At 42.4% G+C, this 15,999-nt stretch overlaps 1 protein-coding gene across 1 annotated transcript in view; it reads left to right on the top strand.

Annotated features, from left to right (window-relative positions):
• Positions 1 to 123: 123 nt before the first annotated feature.
• itga9 (integrin, alpha 9) overlaps positions 124 to 15,999 on the top strand; it is a 48,068-nt gene continuing 32,192 nt past the window's right edge. Inside the window, exons 1-15 of the mRNA XM_071480974.1 lie at positions 124 to 558; positions 852 to 979; positions 2,470 to 2,576; positions 4,758 to 4,881; positions 6,490 to 6,557; positions 9,323 to 9,452; positions 9,541 to 9,626; positions 9,721 to 9,783; positions 10,243 to 10,380; positions 10,798 to 10,903; positions 12,933 to 13,027; positions 13,353 to 13,443; positions 13,778 to 13,823; positions 13,938 to 14,092; positions 15,721 to 15,881. Of these exons, the coding sequence (XP_071337075.1) occupies positions 368 to 558; positions 852 to 979; positions 2,470 to 2,576; positions 4,758 to 4,881; positions 6,490 to 6,557; positions 9,323 to 9,452; positions 9,541 to 9,626; positions 9,721 to 9,783; positions 10,243 to 10,380; positions 10,798 to 10,903; positions 12,933 to 13,027; positions 13,353 to 13,443; positions 13,778 to 13,823; positions 13,938 to 14,092; positions 15,721 to 15,881 (1,689 nt within the window). The 5' untranslated portion in view covers positions 124 to 367. The remainder of the gene's footprint in view (positions 559 to 851; positions 980 to 2,469; positions 2,577 to 4,757; positions 4,882 to 6,489; positions 6,558 to 9,322; positions 9,453 to 9,540; positions 9,627 to 9,720; positions 9,784 to 10,242; positions 10,381 to 10,797; positions 10,904 to 12,932; positions 13,028 to 13,352; positions 13,444 to 13,777; positions 13,824 to 13,937; positions 14,093 to 15,720; positions 15,882 to 15,999) is intronic.

Here is a 15,999-nt window from a genome sequence, read left to right on the forward strand (position 1 = left end):
CTCCGTGCGCCTCGTAACAGTGATTCAATCCAACGGCGCTTTTATTTTGAGTCAGGCTTCTCTTACTTCCGGTGGTTTTGTGCCTGACTCGAGTGGACTTGACACAGCTGACAGCCTTTATCTCCCGGACTGGGAGTCTGAGAGCAGCGACTTTCTCAGATTGACACAGAATGGAGAGAAGCTGACGCACCGTTATTTACCGGACCGTTAACTTTCCTCATGCCATCACAGCCTACATGTGGTGTTAGTCCAGGAAAATATACTGCTAGATAGTTTTGTAACTCATTGATCGCTGCTGACAAATCCTCCTTACTGGTTTTTTCTTCTTCTTCTTCTTCTTTTTGGACACTTTAACGCGTTATTACGCATGATGCGCAAAGGGATGGCTCCTCTTCGGAGACAAAAAACGGGAGTACACAATGTTTTTTATGTCTGTCTCTCCATTACAGTGGCTTATTCTTACAATATAGACTTAGAACATCCTTTGGTGTTCCGCGGACCAAATTCTAGTTTTTTTGGCTATTCTGTGCTGGAGCATTATCATGACAACACACGCTGGTGAGTCCCATATGTACAGTTCCTGGAAATGATGTTACTTTCTATCAATGATGCAATGAATTTGTACTTTTCAAACAAATGTCTCCAGAGCCTGGGCTGTTTCCACACCCAGTGAATCTAAATAAATTCATAATATTCCTCATGAAAAGCCATTTCAGTTTCTGCCATAACTTTTCCTGCAGGCAGAAGATTTTCCTTTTTTATTAAAAGGCTGCAGTGACACAGATGAAAGACATAATAAGGTGTTTGGCGGGTGAAAACCCCCACTGTGTCCCCTCTTCTCATATCTGCAGGGTAATAGTAGGGGCTCCGAAGGCAAACTCTACCTACAGTAGCTCTGTGCACTCTCCTGGAGCTGTATATAAGTGTCGAGTTCACAGCAACCCAGAGCGCCGCTGCACAGAGATGGACCTGGGCAGAGGTCAGTCCCCGCGGCCTGCAGCATCACCGCAACAGCATTTCACGACATACACACTAACTGCACATCTGTCGGGGCCACACATGCACCCACTCACAACTTGAACTGTTCAGCAATTAACTCTTATCACACAGAAAAGTTCACTATCTGGTGCTACAGTCCACACACACATGCACACACATGCAGGGCTTTCCTGCAGCTTCTCTTGTCCAGTCACTGCACAAACTCCCCCAAGCATCTGTTTTGTTTTATCAGAATAATGCAGCCTTATGCTTTTCTTAACAGTGCGACAGTTGTTCCTTTTGTCCTGAACCTTCTATATGGAGACATGTAAAAGACAAGAGGGGTCTGTGTGCAGAGGTCCATAAATATTTTGATAAATCTGATTTATGTTTCTGCTAATATTTTCCGAGCACGTGAGCCAAAAAGTTCAGCATGGCTGGGGTGCAGACATGGGTTTAATATTAACCCTGTGCTCTGTCAATGTGTCACCAAAACAGCAAAAAAAAAAAAAAAAGAAACAGCAATGGTCACAGCAGCAGCATGTGCTGCTTGGTGCCCAGTGAATCATGAGCCAGAGGAGCTGGACCCTAAAGAGAACTTGTCTTCAGGGAGAAAGAGAATAAAAGTTGCACTATGTGCCAGTAGTAACATGTAGCAGATATGTTGGTATCGTGTATATATTGGCTGATGAGTAACAAGACATTGCTGCACAGACAGATATGTTTGAGGTCTTTTAGAAGCAGTGACTTCATTACATAGTGCGTTTTCAGGACACACCTTGGTCAAATTCTGTAAAAAGAACTAATCTCAAGGGTCTAAAACTGCAACAGTGAAACATCGGATCACTCAGCTGATCAAAAGAAAATGAATCTGTGACTATTTTGATCATCAATTAGTCATTTGTCAAGCAAAAATCTCAAACATTTAATGGTTCTAGCATCTGCAATGTGAGACTCTGCAGCTTCTCCTTGTTCTAACATGACTGTAAATGTAATATCTTGGATGGCTGGTGGGACACAACATGACATCTGCTGACATTTCATTAGGCTTGAGGAAACTGTGATGGACATTGTTTTCTGAGGTTTTATTAACAAGACAATTAATCGATTGATTGAGAAAATATTTGGCAGATTGCTTGACTGTAAAGATAGTCATTAGTGAGGGGTCCTAATAGAAACATCTGTGTGTTATATGTTCCTGTAAAAAATGAATGTCAGCCAGTTATCTGACTCGTTTAACTCTCAGTTATCAATATTGATGCCTACTTCGAAAATCCGGTGCCACAGGGCTGTGCCAAATGTCACAATGGATTTTTTTTCCTTTGAGTATCTGTCAACTCTGTAAACACCACTTGCACATTCAGCAGAAATAAATAATAAAAACCAGAGCTCAGAAAGCTGACAGCGACTCAAAAGTAACAAGTAACTTGCTCCAAGACATCCTCTGTCCTGATGACTCAACGTCTGCAAACTGCTCTCATTGTCTTTCAGGAAACAAGCCCAGAGAGTCGTGTGGGAAGACGTGCCAGGGAGACAGGGATGATGAGTGGATGGGGGTCAGCCTGGCCCGCCAGGACAGAGCTAACGGCAAAATACTGGTGAGTTGGGGGACACAACGCCGCAGTCACTTCCGCAAATTGCTTAATGCGAACCATGTACAGTGCGCTCCTAAAAACAGACCTGATTATCCCAACATCATTGTAACAAATGTCTTACCATGAACCGCGCTGTTAAACCACAGCTGGTCCCAACTTTTACAGCCCTCCCTTTCCCTCCATTCTGTGTCGCAAGCTCTAAACGGGACAAGTAAAAAACTCATGGTTTTGAATTTTTTTTTTTTTTTAATCCAAAGCTGGACTCACAACTAAAGTCAGAGAGATTTGGAAGCTGCTGTGTGGTTACATAACATTTACCTCGTGTTTGGAGCTGGAAGAGGCAGTGGAACAGGGTTTGTCGAAAGTAGATTGTTATTTGTTGAAAATTTTAAAAAAATGAGAGCAGGATTTAGAGAAATTAGAAGACTACCTAGTGGTGCTAATCCCTGAGATGCTTGGCTGTGTGTTTGCACAGAGATCACAGGGCAGCTGGCAGAGTTTGTTGAGGCTTCAGCCCCACTGCGGTGGTCCTGTGTGAGGGCAGCCTTTCATTAAATGTTAACCCCGGTGTGTCCTGCGGTGGGTAGTGAGGGAACTCGACTGGTGGGACTGGGCAACTCTTGAAACATTAATGACAGGTGTGAATGTGCTCGAATACCTGTTGCTGATTGACCTCCACCTCTGGGACTCAGAGAAAATCAAAAGAATTCCTCTCCCTGAAGATGTCCAGATAACTGTTTGGCCTGCTCTGCCTCTATTCCTTTCAATATGTTTGTCTTTGCTCCATTTTTTTTCACCTCACTGGAATTTACTGGCTTGATTTTCAAACCGTTACCCTTGGCTTTCCTCGTCAGTCAGCCCATCAAAAGTTGAAAACTTCTTGGAGTTGTCAGTGTTGGGGATCTGAGCGTGGAGCTGTTTAACAACAAGCTTTTAGCCGCACACTCTTTGGCCGTCCGGGGAGGCTTATGATAAAAGAAAGGTGGTGACTTTCCACAGCCACGTGTTGCTGTGCCTTTTTTTTTTCTTCTTCTTTTTTTTTATCTCAATCGAATGGACTCACGTTTCAGTGCAACAGGAGAGAAACGGCTGCTTGGCAGATGTGTGCAGGGGTGATTTCATCTGCGCTTTGAGTGAAGGCCTTGTTTGTGACCAGTGAGCTCTGTATCATGACAACAGCACCACACTCCAACCGTAAAAGCCTCCTTTACTGTTTCAACAGAATTGCTGCAAACGCTCCTTTTGCTATGTTTATGTCAGCTGATTGATCTTTTTATTCTTTTTTTTTTTCTCCAAAGAATCTGCTTCTGCTTAAGAGGGAGAGTTCATGCTGGTATTGCTACTACTGTTGGCCAGGCTGTCCTGTGTTTCTCAACACAGAATCTTGCTTCCAGACAGTCATCTGACGCTTTGTGTGCGCCCACAATCTGCCGAACTCCTATATTCATTTAGATTGGCTGTGTGTGTGTGTGTGTGTGTGTGTGTGGGTGGGACGGAGACGGGGGGGAGTTAAACTGTGCAGGGGGAAACGAAGTGAACTTTGTCTGCACAGAGGCGTCCAGAACTGTCCCCAGAGCCACAGGAGCCCCACCACCATCCCCCCAGGGTGCTAAATTATTACCACATTTACACATACTGTATGTATGTGGCCTGATTTGTGCAGAGTTCGAAGTCTAGTCTGTATTATCCTGTTTGCTTTTGTTTCATTTTGAAAAATACACCAACAAAATATTGCTTTTAGAATCATTCACTGTCAGTTTCAGAAATGAACTCCCTGTTTCAGCGGCGGCACATAAAAGTCAGAATTTGTTCTCTTTCCGACCCTTTTTTTTTTTCGCTGGCTGAACTCTCGGCTCCTCCAGTTGCCTGCGGAGGATGGAGGAGCTGTTTTTAAATGAAAACTTTTGTTAATGTGAAGAATTCCTTGCTGCAAATTAAATGCTGCTTGGGAAACACACATCTCAAGCTGCAGCTGAGATATTCGCACCCCAGACTGTGGCTGTTATGGTCAGGGTATGGATGCCCCCCCCCCCCCTCATTGACACTCATTTGACAGCCACAGACACATTGACTCCAGCCCAGCAAGGAAAGGCCTCAGAAAATTACTGTGGAGTCTGAAATTTTGCATATTTGAAGTGAGCATGTGTCTGAATTTGTTTGTCGCTCCTGTTTTCCTTTTCGCAGGCCTGTGCTCACCGCTGGAAAAACGTCTACTACGACTCAGAGCATATCCTCCCTCATGGATATTGCTCCATCATCCCTCCAACACTTCAGGGCAGGACCAAGCCGCTCATCCCTTGTTATGAAGGTAAAGTACAAGTTTAATCAGGATTTTCCTTCATTTCAACACATACTAACAGAAAGAGACACTCGGAAAGAGAAGTCTTGTTGGTTTATTCCAGTGGCGCGTAACCCCTTAAAATCAGCCAAAGACACAGGTCGTTGCCTTCATTTGAACAGTTGCGAGCAGTTAAAGTCTAATTTCTTTCTCACATTGTTTATTTTTTGGGGATTATTAAAGGCCTGGGGATTTATTGTGTAATATAAAAAGAATATATAAGAAAGCAATGAACATAATTTTGTATAAGTAACATATAGTTTGCTCTGCTGGCGGCACATTTGGTTCAGATAGTCACGTTCCCCAGAGGATGAGTCCTAATGATTTTGGTGATTACTTTTCCTCCAGTGCCACTATGAGGTGGACATTTGTGGTTTTGAGAATGTTTCAACATCTGTTGGATGAATTTCTATGAAATTTAATATATTTGTGTCCCACTCAGGATGAACTCTAATCACTTTAGTGATGCCTTAACTTTTCATCGTGAGGTCAAACCTTTAATCTCCCCAGTTTGTTAGTTTATGGCCCTAGGAAATATTAACATGATAACATGTCCAGGTCTGGTTTATTTCTTATTCCTCTAATCATCTTGAGACCCCACAGATTTATCTTGGGACCCCATGAGAGGTCCAGACTCCCAGTTTGGGAACCACTGGTTTAGTCTATTCTGTGGTTACAGTTTATCATGGCACGTGATCTCTGTAGCCAGCACCATCAGTGTGAAGCCTCACATCTGCTTCTAGCTTGTGATTGGTGTTTTGGCACTGAGGAAGAGAAGCACAAGAGCCTTGAAGTGTGATCTCTCATCCTCAGTCCAAGACCAGAACTCTGGCAAGAGCCAGCTCCTACCACTGAAGGACATGTGGTTTTTTAAGCCAAATAAATGAACATTTGTCCAGTGGAGGTGTATTCCCTGTGCACCTTTTTGCAAAAGAAAAACATTATCACTATAGGTGCTATTATGGCAACTTTGTTAGAGCACAGATTTCAGCTCGATTTTCGAAGAAATCAGATGTTTCTAAGAAAAGACTTACTTGCAAAGTAGAGAAATCAGATTTTGTTTTGAGTGTAGTAAATCAAAGCCATTTGTGCTGCAGGTTGTTTTCCTCTGTGCACACGCTACAACAATAAAAATCAAGTTTCATTTGAAAAAATAATGTTCTGTGTAACATTTTGAGCTGACTCATGCAAATGTGTTCCTCATATGTTTTCGTATGTGACTCGGAGCTATTTATCAAAGGCTGTTTTACACCTTAATTGAGCTCCCAGGTCAGGATTTCACTTCCTTCCGTAACTCTCGTTGCCAGCAGTCGTGGAGAAGCCAGGCAGACTTTGCATGGGACATTATTTACAGTGCATTTTGCGCAGATCCAAGCTCAATATTTTTGTAACCTGAGAGCAATCACCCCCCACCCCCACTCCTCTAAAGTAAGAGGTCTTCTCAGTCTGCTTTCTGCCCCCTTTCCTCTTGGATGGGACTGGGACTTTGACTAGCTCCATATGGAATGCAGGAAAAACTCCAGTAAATGCTGGCCCAAGCACACAGTGAAATAATTTGTGGTTTGTTTTTTCTTACAGACTATAAGCAGAAGTATGGGGAAGAGCACGGCTCGTGCCAAGCCGGGATAGCGGGAGTTTTTACGGAGGTCAGTAACGTTGCCTGTTCATCCTCTTAATCCATGTAATTCTCTCTTTGTGTTGTTTGCTGTCATCCAAACTCTGTTGTCTGGACAAGTCAGTCACTTCACTGGTTGGTAAATGGAGCGGTTGGATCACATCTTCAAAAATAATAACAATTTACGTTTTCACATCACATATAAATAAAGATTATTAGTCATTCTCATATTCCTTGTGTTTTTTTTTGTTTTTTTTTGTTTGTTTGTTTTTTTTACCCGTGGTCTCATTTTCTCAGTTGAAAGTATGATCACCATTAACACTGCCACATGCCTGATGTTACAAAGAACCTTTTTTTTTTCCCTCGTCTTTGTTGACTTTCACTCTCTGGTATCCTGAGGATAGTTAGCAGAGACCTAATATGTGGAGCTGAGGGCTGTTTAACAAGTCAAATGATGTGGAAAATCTGAATCCTACAGTCACATATTCATGTTGGTGAGCTCTCTGGTGACTAAGTGCTGATAACTGTCAGCTTATGTTTCCATAGCATTGTAAGGAAAGGCTGCAGCGGCCTCGCTCGACCTCTGGTGTGCTTCCACAAGATAAAGCACTTGAGAAAATATGAGCTTCCTTCGCCCCACAGTGTAGATTCACTACTGTTTTTGTATTTGCATGTGGCATCATCCCTAATTACAGAAACACCTTTTTGTATCTTCCAAACAGCTTTTTGTCTTGAGAGCAGTCTAGAGAGATGAAGCTGCTGCAGTGAGCAGAAGTGGTGAGAGGAAGGTCAAATAGATTTAACTTCTACAAGCATTTTTGTGAAAATGTAGTTTGACAAGAAAAAATGTGCATATGAGGAATAAATTAAAATTTGAAAACTGTATGTTTGATCAGTTTAGACATTTTGTCAGTAATATAATTCTTTCCTGATGTTGCCCATGAGCAGCATGTTCTGCAAAGGTCCTTTTCAAGTCTCAGATTACAGTCACGCTTAATTTGGGACATACAGTAAAGTACAGTAGACTGTAAGTGAGTGACTGTGAGTGTGTCCTGGGAGCACGGCTGTGCCCTGAGGGCCAGAACATTCTCGCTGGTGAGAAAGACTCTGGTTCAATAACATTATTATGTTATCTTTAAAGTTAACCCGGTGCTAATCTCAAGCAACTCTGCTAGAGCCACAAACGACTGTCAATCAGCAGAACATTAATCAAGAGCTTTTTTTTAAACAGTGCTTAATCATTCAAATCATTCTTCTCTCTGTTTATATCATTGTAAACTGAATGTCTTTGGGTTTTGGACTGTTGCACGAACAAAACAAGATATTTCAAAACGTCCCCTTGTGCTTGGAAAAACTGCGATGGATTTCCTGACATTTAATAGACCAAATGATAAATAGAGAAAAAAAAGGTTAATTCTAACATTTTACTTTATGTTCCTTTATTTATCATTTCTAAGCAGTAGTGAATGGTTTATAACAGTATAATTTAGTTGGAAGTTCTAGTTGTAATTGTATAAGGACATTTGAATTGGTTGTTTATGTAATAGTAAAAGTATTTCTCAACATTTAAATCCTTGTATGGTCCTTATACATGTTAAATAAGGGGGCTTTAAGTAAAGTGTTAGCAGATTAACTGATAATGAATATAACCAGACCTAAACTCTACATTTACTTATTTACAATAACAAAGACTCAGCAGAACATTACATGTCACACACATGGCTTTGCTTTTAAAACTGATTTTCCTGTCACAGATACTAAAATGGGATCAGATCACATGATCTGCCTGCTAACTTGTTGAACATTTACAGTACTACAGCTTCTTTGATGTGTGCGTTTCAACGCAGTGTCAAAGAAAGTGAAAGTCTTGTTCACGGCTGTTCTGAACACTCAGGCGTGTGGATCAGAGTGTGACTGTCATGTTTCAGGGATTAGATTCATTATTTTATCACATAAACTCCAGTGGAAAAGCACAATATTTGAGCTGGAAGGTGCAGCGCAGGTGTGGAACAGCATGAAATTTAATGAAGCTGTAAATAACAGCAGAGTGAAGACTTTTGGCTTCAGGAAAGAAAAGAATCTGATAAAGCTGGATCCCATATTAAACTCCTGTTTTAAAGAAATTATCACACTCGCTTTTTTTTTTTTTTTTTTTTTTTCTCCACAGGCTGAGAACGTCACTGTTGATCTGTTAAAGCATTTGAACCATCCCCCTTGAAAGAATGTGAGGAATTTAAAGAAAAGCCGTCCGACTGTTAAACCTTATCCTTGTCTGAACCACCGTCCACACGCCTGGTGGTGCCCAGATGTTTGACACCACAGCGCAGGGAATGTATACTGCTGAGTAAGGTCATCACTGTGTTGTTCAGTCTGTTTGTAGAGAGCACGAGTTCCCAGTGGTGGCCACACATGCTCCAGTGTGACTGAAGCACCGGGTATTGAGCAAGAGCACAACACCTTTTACTGTAGTCAGAATGGAGCATCTTAATCGTCGTGCTATGGTTCCATTAATAAATGTGGAGCATCACAACAAAAAGCTGTTAACAACTCATTTTACAGCTGACAATTTTGCTTGGGCTCTGAATTCCTCATCAGATCAAAGCGTCAGCTGGTATGCCATCTGGATATGTGGTTAAGAGCAGATAGCACAAACCAGTCTGTGGCCATTGGTTAACCAGACGTTCACCCAGCAGCGCCTTTCTTCCTTTTTTTTTTCTTCCTCTCGTCAGCAGACTGCTGCGCTGCAGATGAAAGGTGGATCAAAGTCAGAGTTATCTCAATGAATGTCATTTTCAGGAGCTGGTGGTCATGGGGGCACCGGGGTCGTACTACTGGACTGGGACGATCAAGGTGTACAACCTGACCTCTGACTCTGTCTACAGCCCGAACAAAGAAGACGTGGACTCCCACAGATACAGCTACCTTGGTAAGAGTCTGTTCATGAGGATATTTGTGATGAATGTTGAATATATCAGTACAAAGGAGCTGTGACTGATTAACATCTGTGTCTCCAGGCTATGCTGTGACCGCGGGACACTTCTCCTCTCCTCATGTAATAGACATAGCTGCAGGGGCGCCTCAGCACAGCGGCAGCGGAAAAGTAGGGACTTCATCTTTTTGTTGTTTCTCTCTTTGTTGAACTGAAGTCCTCTTGTGTTGCTTGCTGCACTGATTTTGTGTTTTCTCCTGCACAGGTTTATATTTTCAAAATTGATGGTGCGTTTTTGGTGAAGAGTTTTCAAGCCTCAGGGAAAATGGTATGAGCTCAGATGTGGTCTCTGACAGCTCTCTTGTTAATCATTATGCAGCGCATACTTTGCATTGTAGTTAAACGCTTTACAGTATTTACAGTATTTTTTTAAGCTAATCTGCTGTGGTTGACTCTTATGATGCGTTGCAGACATGCTACTCTAATTGTTTTGTTGTCAGAGCTGCTCTGTTTATGTCTGCTTTAAGTGTTTAGACAGTGATAGTGATTCAAAGAAGGAACACACTTGCCAGAAACCAAAGCCAGGGAGGTAGCTAATGCTTTTCATGCAGAGTAAGTAAGAGGAAGTCAGGGCAGCTTTAAGACATAAGTTGTGTAAATATTCCTTTAATATTGGTACAGCTATAAAAGGGGAAATGAATCCAGTCAGAGCGTGTGTCAATTGTATGAACTGAAGGAAGAGTGTCTGTGATCTGACCCATTGCTCTGTGGCTCGGCTTGGTTCCAGATGGGCTCTTACTTTGGCTCCTCATTGTGTGCAGTTGATCTGAACCAGGACGGCCTGTCGGACCTGCTGGTGGGGGCACCCATGCACAGCCAGCTCCGGGACGAGGGCCAGGTGTCTGTGTACCTCAGCAAGGGCAATGTGAGTGGGATCTGTGGGTCAGCGGGAACATGATACCACGTGCTTTTATTTACTACACCCTCTCTCTTTCTTCCTGAACAGATGCACATTTCTGTACTGCAACGCCCCCTTTTAGCTTTGCTCATGTTTGATTTATTCCTGACCATATTTATTATCGTGTTACTAGAATAAAACAGCGTCGTGAGATTATTTAAATGACTGAGAATAGAGCTTCTGCTTGTACATGTTTTATTTATGAGTAACTGCGAGGATACTGACTGTGTTTGGTTGTTCAGTTTTTTTGAATAAAAGCCAACTATCAACACCCGTGGCTAAATCATTTCATCAGAGAAAAGCTGCAGTCATTTCACTGGAGCTGTAAACTGTGGAGCCTTTCTTCTGTGTATGAACTGCTCTCTTGCTTGCTTCTGTTTGTAGGGGGTGATGGAGGAGACCAGTGTTTTGACTGGTGACAATGCTTTCAATGCACACTTTGGTGAATGCATCGCTGCAATCGGAGACATAGATGACGATGGTTATCAAGGTCAGTGCAAAGTGTCATCTTTAAACTGACTGACTTCTGACTTCATAAACACATTTTCATACAAACTGTTGAGGGAATGGTCTCCACTCAGTGTCCACTTACTTATTGAACTATCTCATGGTCGACATCAGCAGATGGATTTTGTTCATTGAACCATAGATGCTGCATTATTCTGAGCACACTGAAGTCTTCTTGCCCATGTTGTTGTGTGGTTTATTGTAAATTAATTATGATATCTATTATTATAAGTATGTCATGTTATAATGTTTTAACAGGGACAGTTAAATCCTGGCTAATGTTTACACCTTCTGCATTTTGCCAATGGGAAGATACAGAAATTTAGATACTTAAAACAGTGTTTCCCAACCTGTGGGTCGGTATTCCTTAATTGGGTCCCGACATAAATTTTAAGGGTCATGATTGATGGGATTTTCTTCTTGTACTTGTTGAATAGTTCTACTTTGACTTCTCAAAGGAACTGCTGACATCTGACAAACATCTGAAACCTGTCTAAAGGAATAACAAGTAGATGGGGTCAAAAGCCAAAAAGAGGAACCATTTCCTCAGAGCATCACACTGGGGTTTTGACATATTTCAGTCCATTGAACTCACTTGTGTTGTACATTAGAGTTGGCCTTTTTTCCAAACGTGCTACCTGGTTTGTAAATTGACATCCATTTAATTTAGAGCAGAGAGTGTTTCCTTCTAAATCAACTTCTGCAATTACAGACCAAAAGAAATTAATATAACCATTCTTTTTGTCTGTCAGAGTGTCCTTGAATGCTCTAGAGAGGGAGAGATTTCAAAATAGGCCCTACATGCAAAACAGCTGGTATTGTATCTAGCCACTAGTGAGAGGTCAGAGCAAAGCTGGGGGCTATGTTTTATATGTACAATTCTCTTAATGGCTCTCCGGTGGTCTATGATTCCATAATCCAGGCAATGCCAACCACTTTGTAACAGGACTCAATGCTATTGTCCTGTTGTCATGCAACAGAGCCATTTCCTCTGTCATCTGGTGGCTAATAAAGTTACACAGTTTATATTCTTCATGTCAGCCCACAAGCAAACATTGGCCAGTTGAGTTGCTTGGTAGGTGCAACAGAACCCCATAATTTTGACAGACATTTTGCTTCGATTGCCCTGCGGCGAGCGGGGATGTGTAGAGAATATTGTTCTCTCTCACCCTTCTGTGCACAGATTCATCCAGGCACAAACCAAATTATCCTCACGCAGAAACATACATTTGCGCTGTCTGTTCCTCTGCCGGCTCGACTTGGCGTCTGTCTCTCACTCGAGGCTGGGAGCTGCTGCCTGGTTTCATCTCTGTGTGAGATACGCCTCAAGGCTTGCAGCCTGGCAGAGTGGGTGTTTGTGTGTGTGAGCGCGCGTGTGTGCGCGTGTGTGTGTGTGAGCAGAGAAAAGATGGCAGCTGGGAAGTATAACTCATCCTGTAACTTGGAGCGTCGAAAGTGCCAGACTTACTCGCTGACTGACAATGTTATTTACAACTTAACTGCTACCATTTCATTTGAAGGAACTACTGTAGAAATAATTGTATATATTCAGTTTTACAAAGAACAAAAGCCTTGTTTCATTTAACTTCTACATAATGAGTTAATTGTGAAAAAAAAAAAAAAAAAAAGAGAGTGCCATTCTTTTCCCATTTCTGCTTTGGTATGCTGCACCACATGGGGACAGAGGTGTTTTGGTTTATAAAAAGAAAGTTTATATGTGGACTTTGTGTGGAAATGGCATAAGGAGACGTTGTTTCAGTGCCCTCGCCAGCACTTTATAGTCTTGTTTCCACTTTCTCAGAGGTCGCTCAAGTTTTTATGGCCATTAACAACACTTAATTGTCTATTAAGAGTCTTACTGTAAGAGCTTGTTTCCCGTGCACTGGTCCGTCTGAAAGTAAACACGGTTTTAATGAAAGCATTTGTACACATTCACAAACACGCACAGTCGTTTATGCACTCATTCCAACTTTTACACAGAAACACTGTTTGTCCTCCATTTGTCTCTGCAGATGTAGCCATAGGGGCACCTAAAGAGGATGACTATGGAGGAGCTGTTTATATCTACCATGGGGATGCAACAGGGATCATCAGCAAATACTCCATGGTACGATGTTTTTTCATCGTAAGCAAAGGAATACATTATATTTAAGTTCCAGTGAAACGCTGCACACTTGCTTATGTACAGTTTAAACAAACAAGAGTTTAGAGGTGTATGTTTGAGCTCTGGAGAAAGCCGGGCTAACTGTTTCCCCCTGTTTACAGTCTTAATGCCAAGCTAAGCTACCAAATGTGGTATTTACTAAAGGTCTGTGAAAGCAAAGAGTATTCATCTATGAGAAACAAACACCAAGCATAAAAACATGTTACACAATGTGCTCTTTTCCACATTGGCTCACATGTTATTTAAAGGCTGGTATCATCTGTTACAGAAACTGTCTGGGCGCAGTGTAAACCCTGGTCTGCAGATGTTTGGCCAGTCAATCTCCGGCAACGTGGACATGGATGGCAATGGTTACACAGGTAGAGTCGTAGCAGACTGGATGCTGGCTTGAAAGATCAGGAAAATAAAATGAAAACATATCAAATCGAAAAAGGATTTATTTATAAAATCTTTTTGTTTTGCACCCTCATAGTTTTACACTCTCATTCTCTTGCAATAGCAGAGTTTCAGGCTCGTGATTGAGGCATTTTGTTTACTGCATTCCACAGCTGACATTCAGACTCAGCCAGCATGACAGTTAAAGACCTCTGTGCATTGTTTGCAGGTGTACGGAGTGCTGTCAGCAGATGCTGCATTAATATCATATCTTCTTCATGGCTTTTTTAATCAGTCGTGCTAATGTTTTTGTTGCAGATGTCACTATCGGAGCTTTCATGGCAGATAGTGTGGTGCTGCTGAGGTGAGTAACTGGATCAATCTCTGTGATGCAGCCGTGTTTTTTTTCTACTCCTAAGTCGTTTTAATGTCCGATCTCTCTCCCACCCTGATGCCCTGTCGGCTGATGTGGTTGTAGGTCCCGGCCTGTCATCACAGTGGACGTCTCCATCTTCCTGCCCGTCTCCATCAACATTACTGTGCCGCAGTGCCACGAGGGCCACCAGAACCTAAACTGCTTCAGTGTCACAGTCTGCATGCGCTTCAGGGGGAGACAGCTGCCCGGACAGATAGGTGAGGAGAAATCCTGACAAGGGAAACCTCACAGAAGTTGTCAGTCCTTTATTAAAGAGTCTCTTAACTACCTGTGAAACAAAAATATATCCCCACAATGCACCAGAGTAAGTAGAGAAGTGATGAAAAAACATGCCTGCCACTGAGTTGACATATTTGTCGGCGACGAGTGGCCAAGCACACTGACGCTCTCGAGTCTTGTTGCAGTTGAATCTCAAAAGCCAGAAATCTCAGTCGGCATTTGTCATTGCTATACTCTATCAATCCCTTGCTATTACACATCATGAGGGAGTGAAATTCATACTCCTTGAACTTTTAGTGGTCATTTCATTGAGGAAAAATTGTAAACATGAGCAATTCTCCCCATGCTTGGAGACAGCCAGTGTGGTTAGCCTTTAGCCCGTGGCCGACTGTCAGTGCTGCAGGCCGATGGTTTACCCTTCTGCCTTCCCTAACTGGTTCTTGGGTGCGGTGTCTTTTGAGCGCTGAGGTGCAGTCCTGTTTCAGTGTTTGGGTGGGGTCATTTGTGGGCCCCCCCCAGGGGAGCAGGAGCCCTGTAGTTACATAATGACTGCATCCTGGCTCACAGGAATAAAGCTTCTCTGTTTAGCTGTCTGGCGAACAGCATGGAAAGTGCAGCACCATGTGTTTGGTGACTCCCGTACTGAAACCTTCTTTTGCCTCCTCTGGAGTGAGCTCATGGCGTTCCCTCTGTTGGACGGAGGAAACAGTAGGCTTTGGTCCGACTGGGGTGTGTTTGCCACCCCTCCCACTGTTTTACCAGTATGACACCCTCTTGAAGCAATTACTACAGACTGAGGCTGATTCATTCAGAGGAATGGATTTTAAATGGCCAGAGGCCCATATATGGTTTTCTCGGAAACATTGGTAATGTTTGACTTCATGCTTATGATTTCTCAATTCAAAATACATTGGAAGTGTCTTAATGTCACTAACGCCAGGGGTGGAACCAGGAGGAATGTTGTTATTGCAATGTTTTCTTTCACAGCAATACTAGTTCTGCCCCACCAGCTGGAAAATTAATTTCCTTTTTTAAGTTAGTCCTTGTCTGCCCACCTTAAGCTACAGAAATATCTGCACAAAAAGCTTATTTTTTATGTGTAAATTCAGTCCAGCATGAGCTGACATTAATAAGGGTTAGGCTTAGGGTTTCAACAGCTTATTCTACAGAGCTCCTCTTCATGTCATTGCTGATGAATGACAAATTTGATCTAAATTCTCTTTGTCTAGTCTCTAGATGAAACTGAAATTCATGATTAAATCTAAATCTAAATCTTCTCATTATAATCTAATATAAATCTACTGAAATCAGTATTTTATGATGCAGCATAGAAAGAAAGGACTCTTGTTAAAGTGAAGTCATATCAGATGATCTGACCAAGAAGTCATGTCAACATGTTCCCTCTGACTCACATTAATCTGACTGCAATAAGAGATCATTTATTATTTCCCATGTTTTGATGGCACTTGTGAGAAAAACAAAAACCCTGCATATACTCCTACACCTACTCATATGCTACTATAAGTGTTCCCCAATATTATCTTTACTGGGTGAACCACCACTGTCAGTGGAAGTTATGTGTAACAGTGTTTCTGTCTCTTCTCAGAGTTGCTGTACAACTTGACAGCTGATGTGGATAAGCGACAGAAGAGCCAGCCTTCCCGGGTTTACTTCATCCAGGGCGGATCTCAGATCAACCAGATGAGCCAGCAGCTCAGCCTGGACATCAACAGGGAGGAGTGCCAGCGTTACACTGCCTACGTGAAGGTAAGTTTGGATCGTCCGGCCTTACTGCTGGTGCTCTGTGTTGCGCTGCTCATGTCCTCAGCTGCTCTCTCAGTTGCTTTCCCATGACCTCGAGCACTCTCACCCTGCAGTGTTGATT

The sequence above is a fragment of the Trachinotus anak genome, unplaced genomic scaffold (assembly GCF_046630095.1).
Source record: "Trachinotus anak isolate AG129_WGS33_773 ecotype Australia unplaced genomic scaffold, CSIRO_AGI_Tana_v1 ptg000007l, whole genome shotgun sequence".
Taxonomy (NCBI): domain Eukaryota; kingdom Metazoa; phylum Chordata; class Actinopteri; order Carangiformes; family Carangidae; genus Trachinotus; species Trachinotus anak.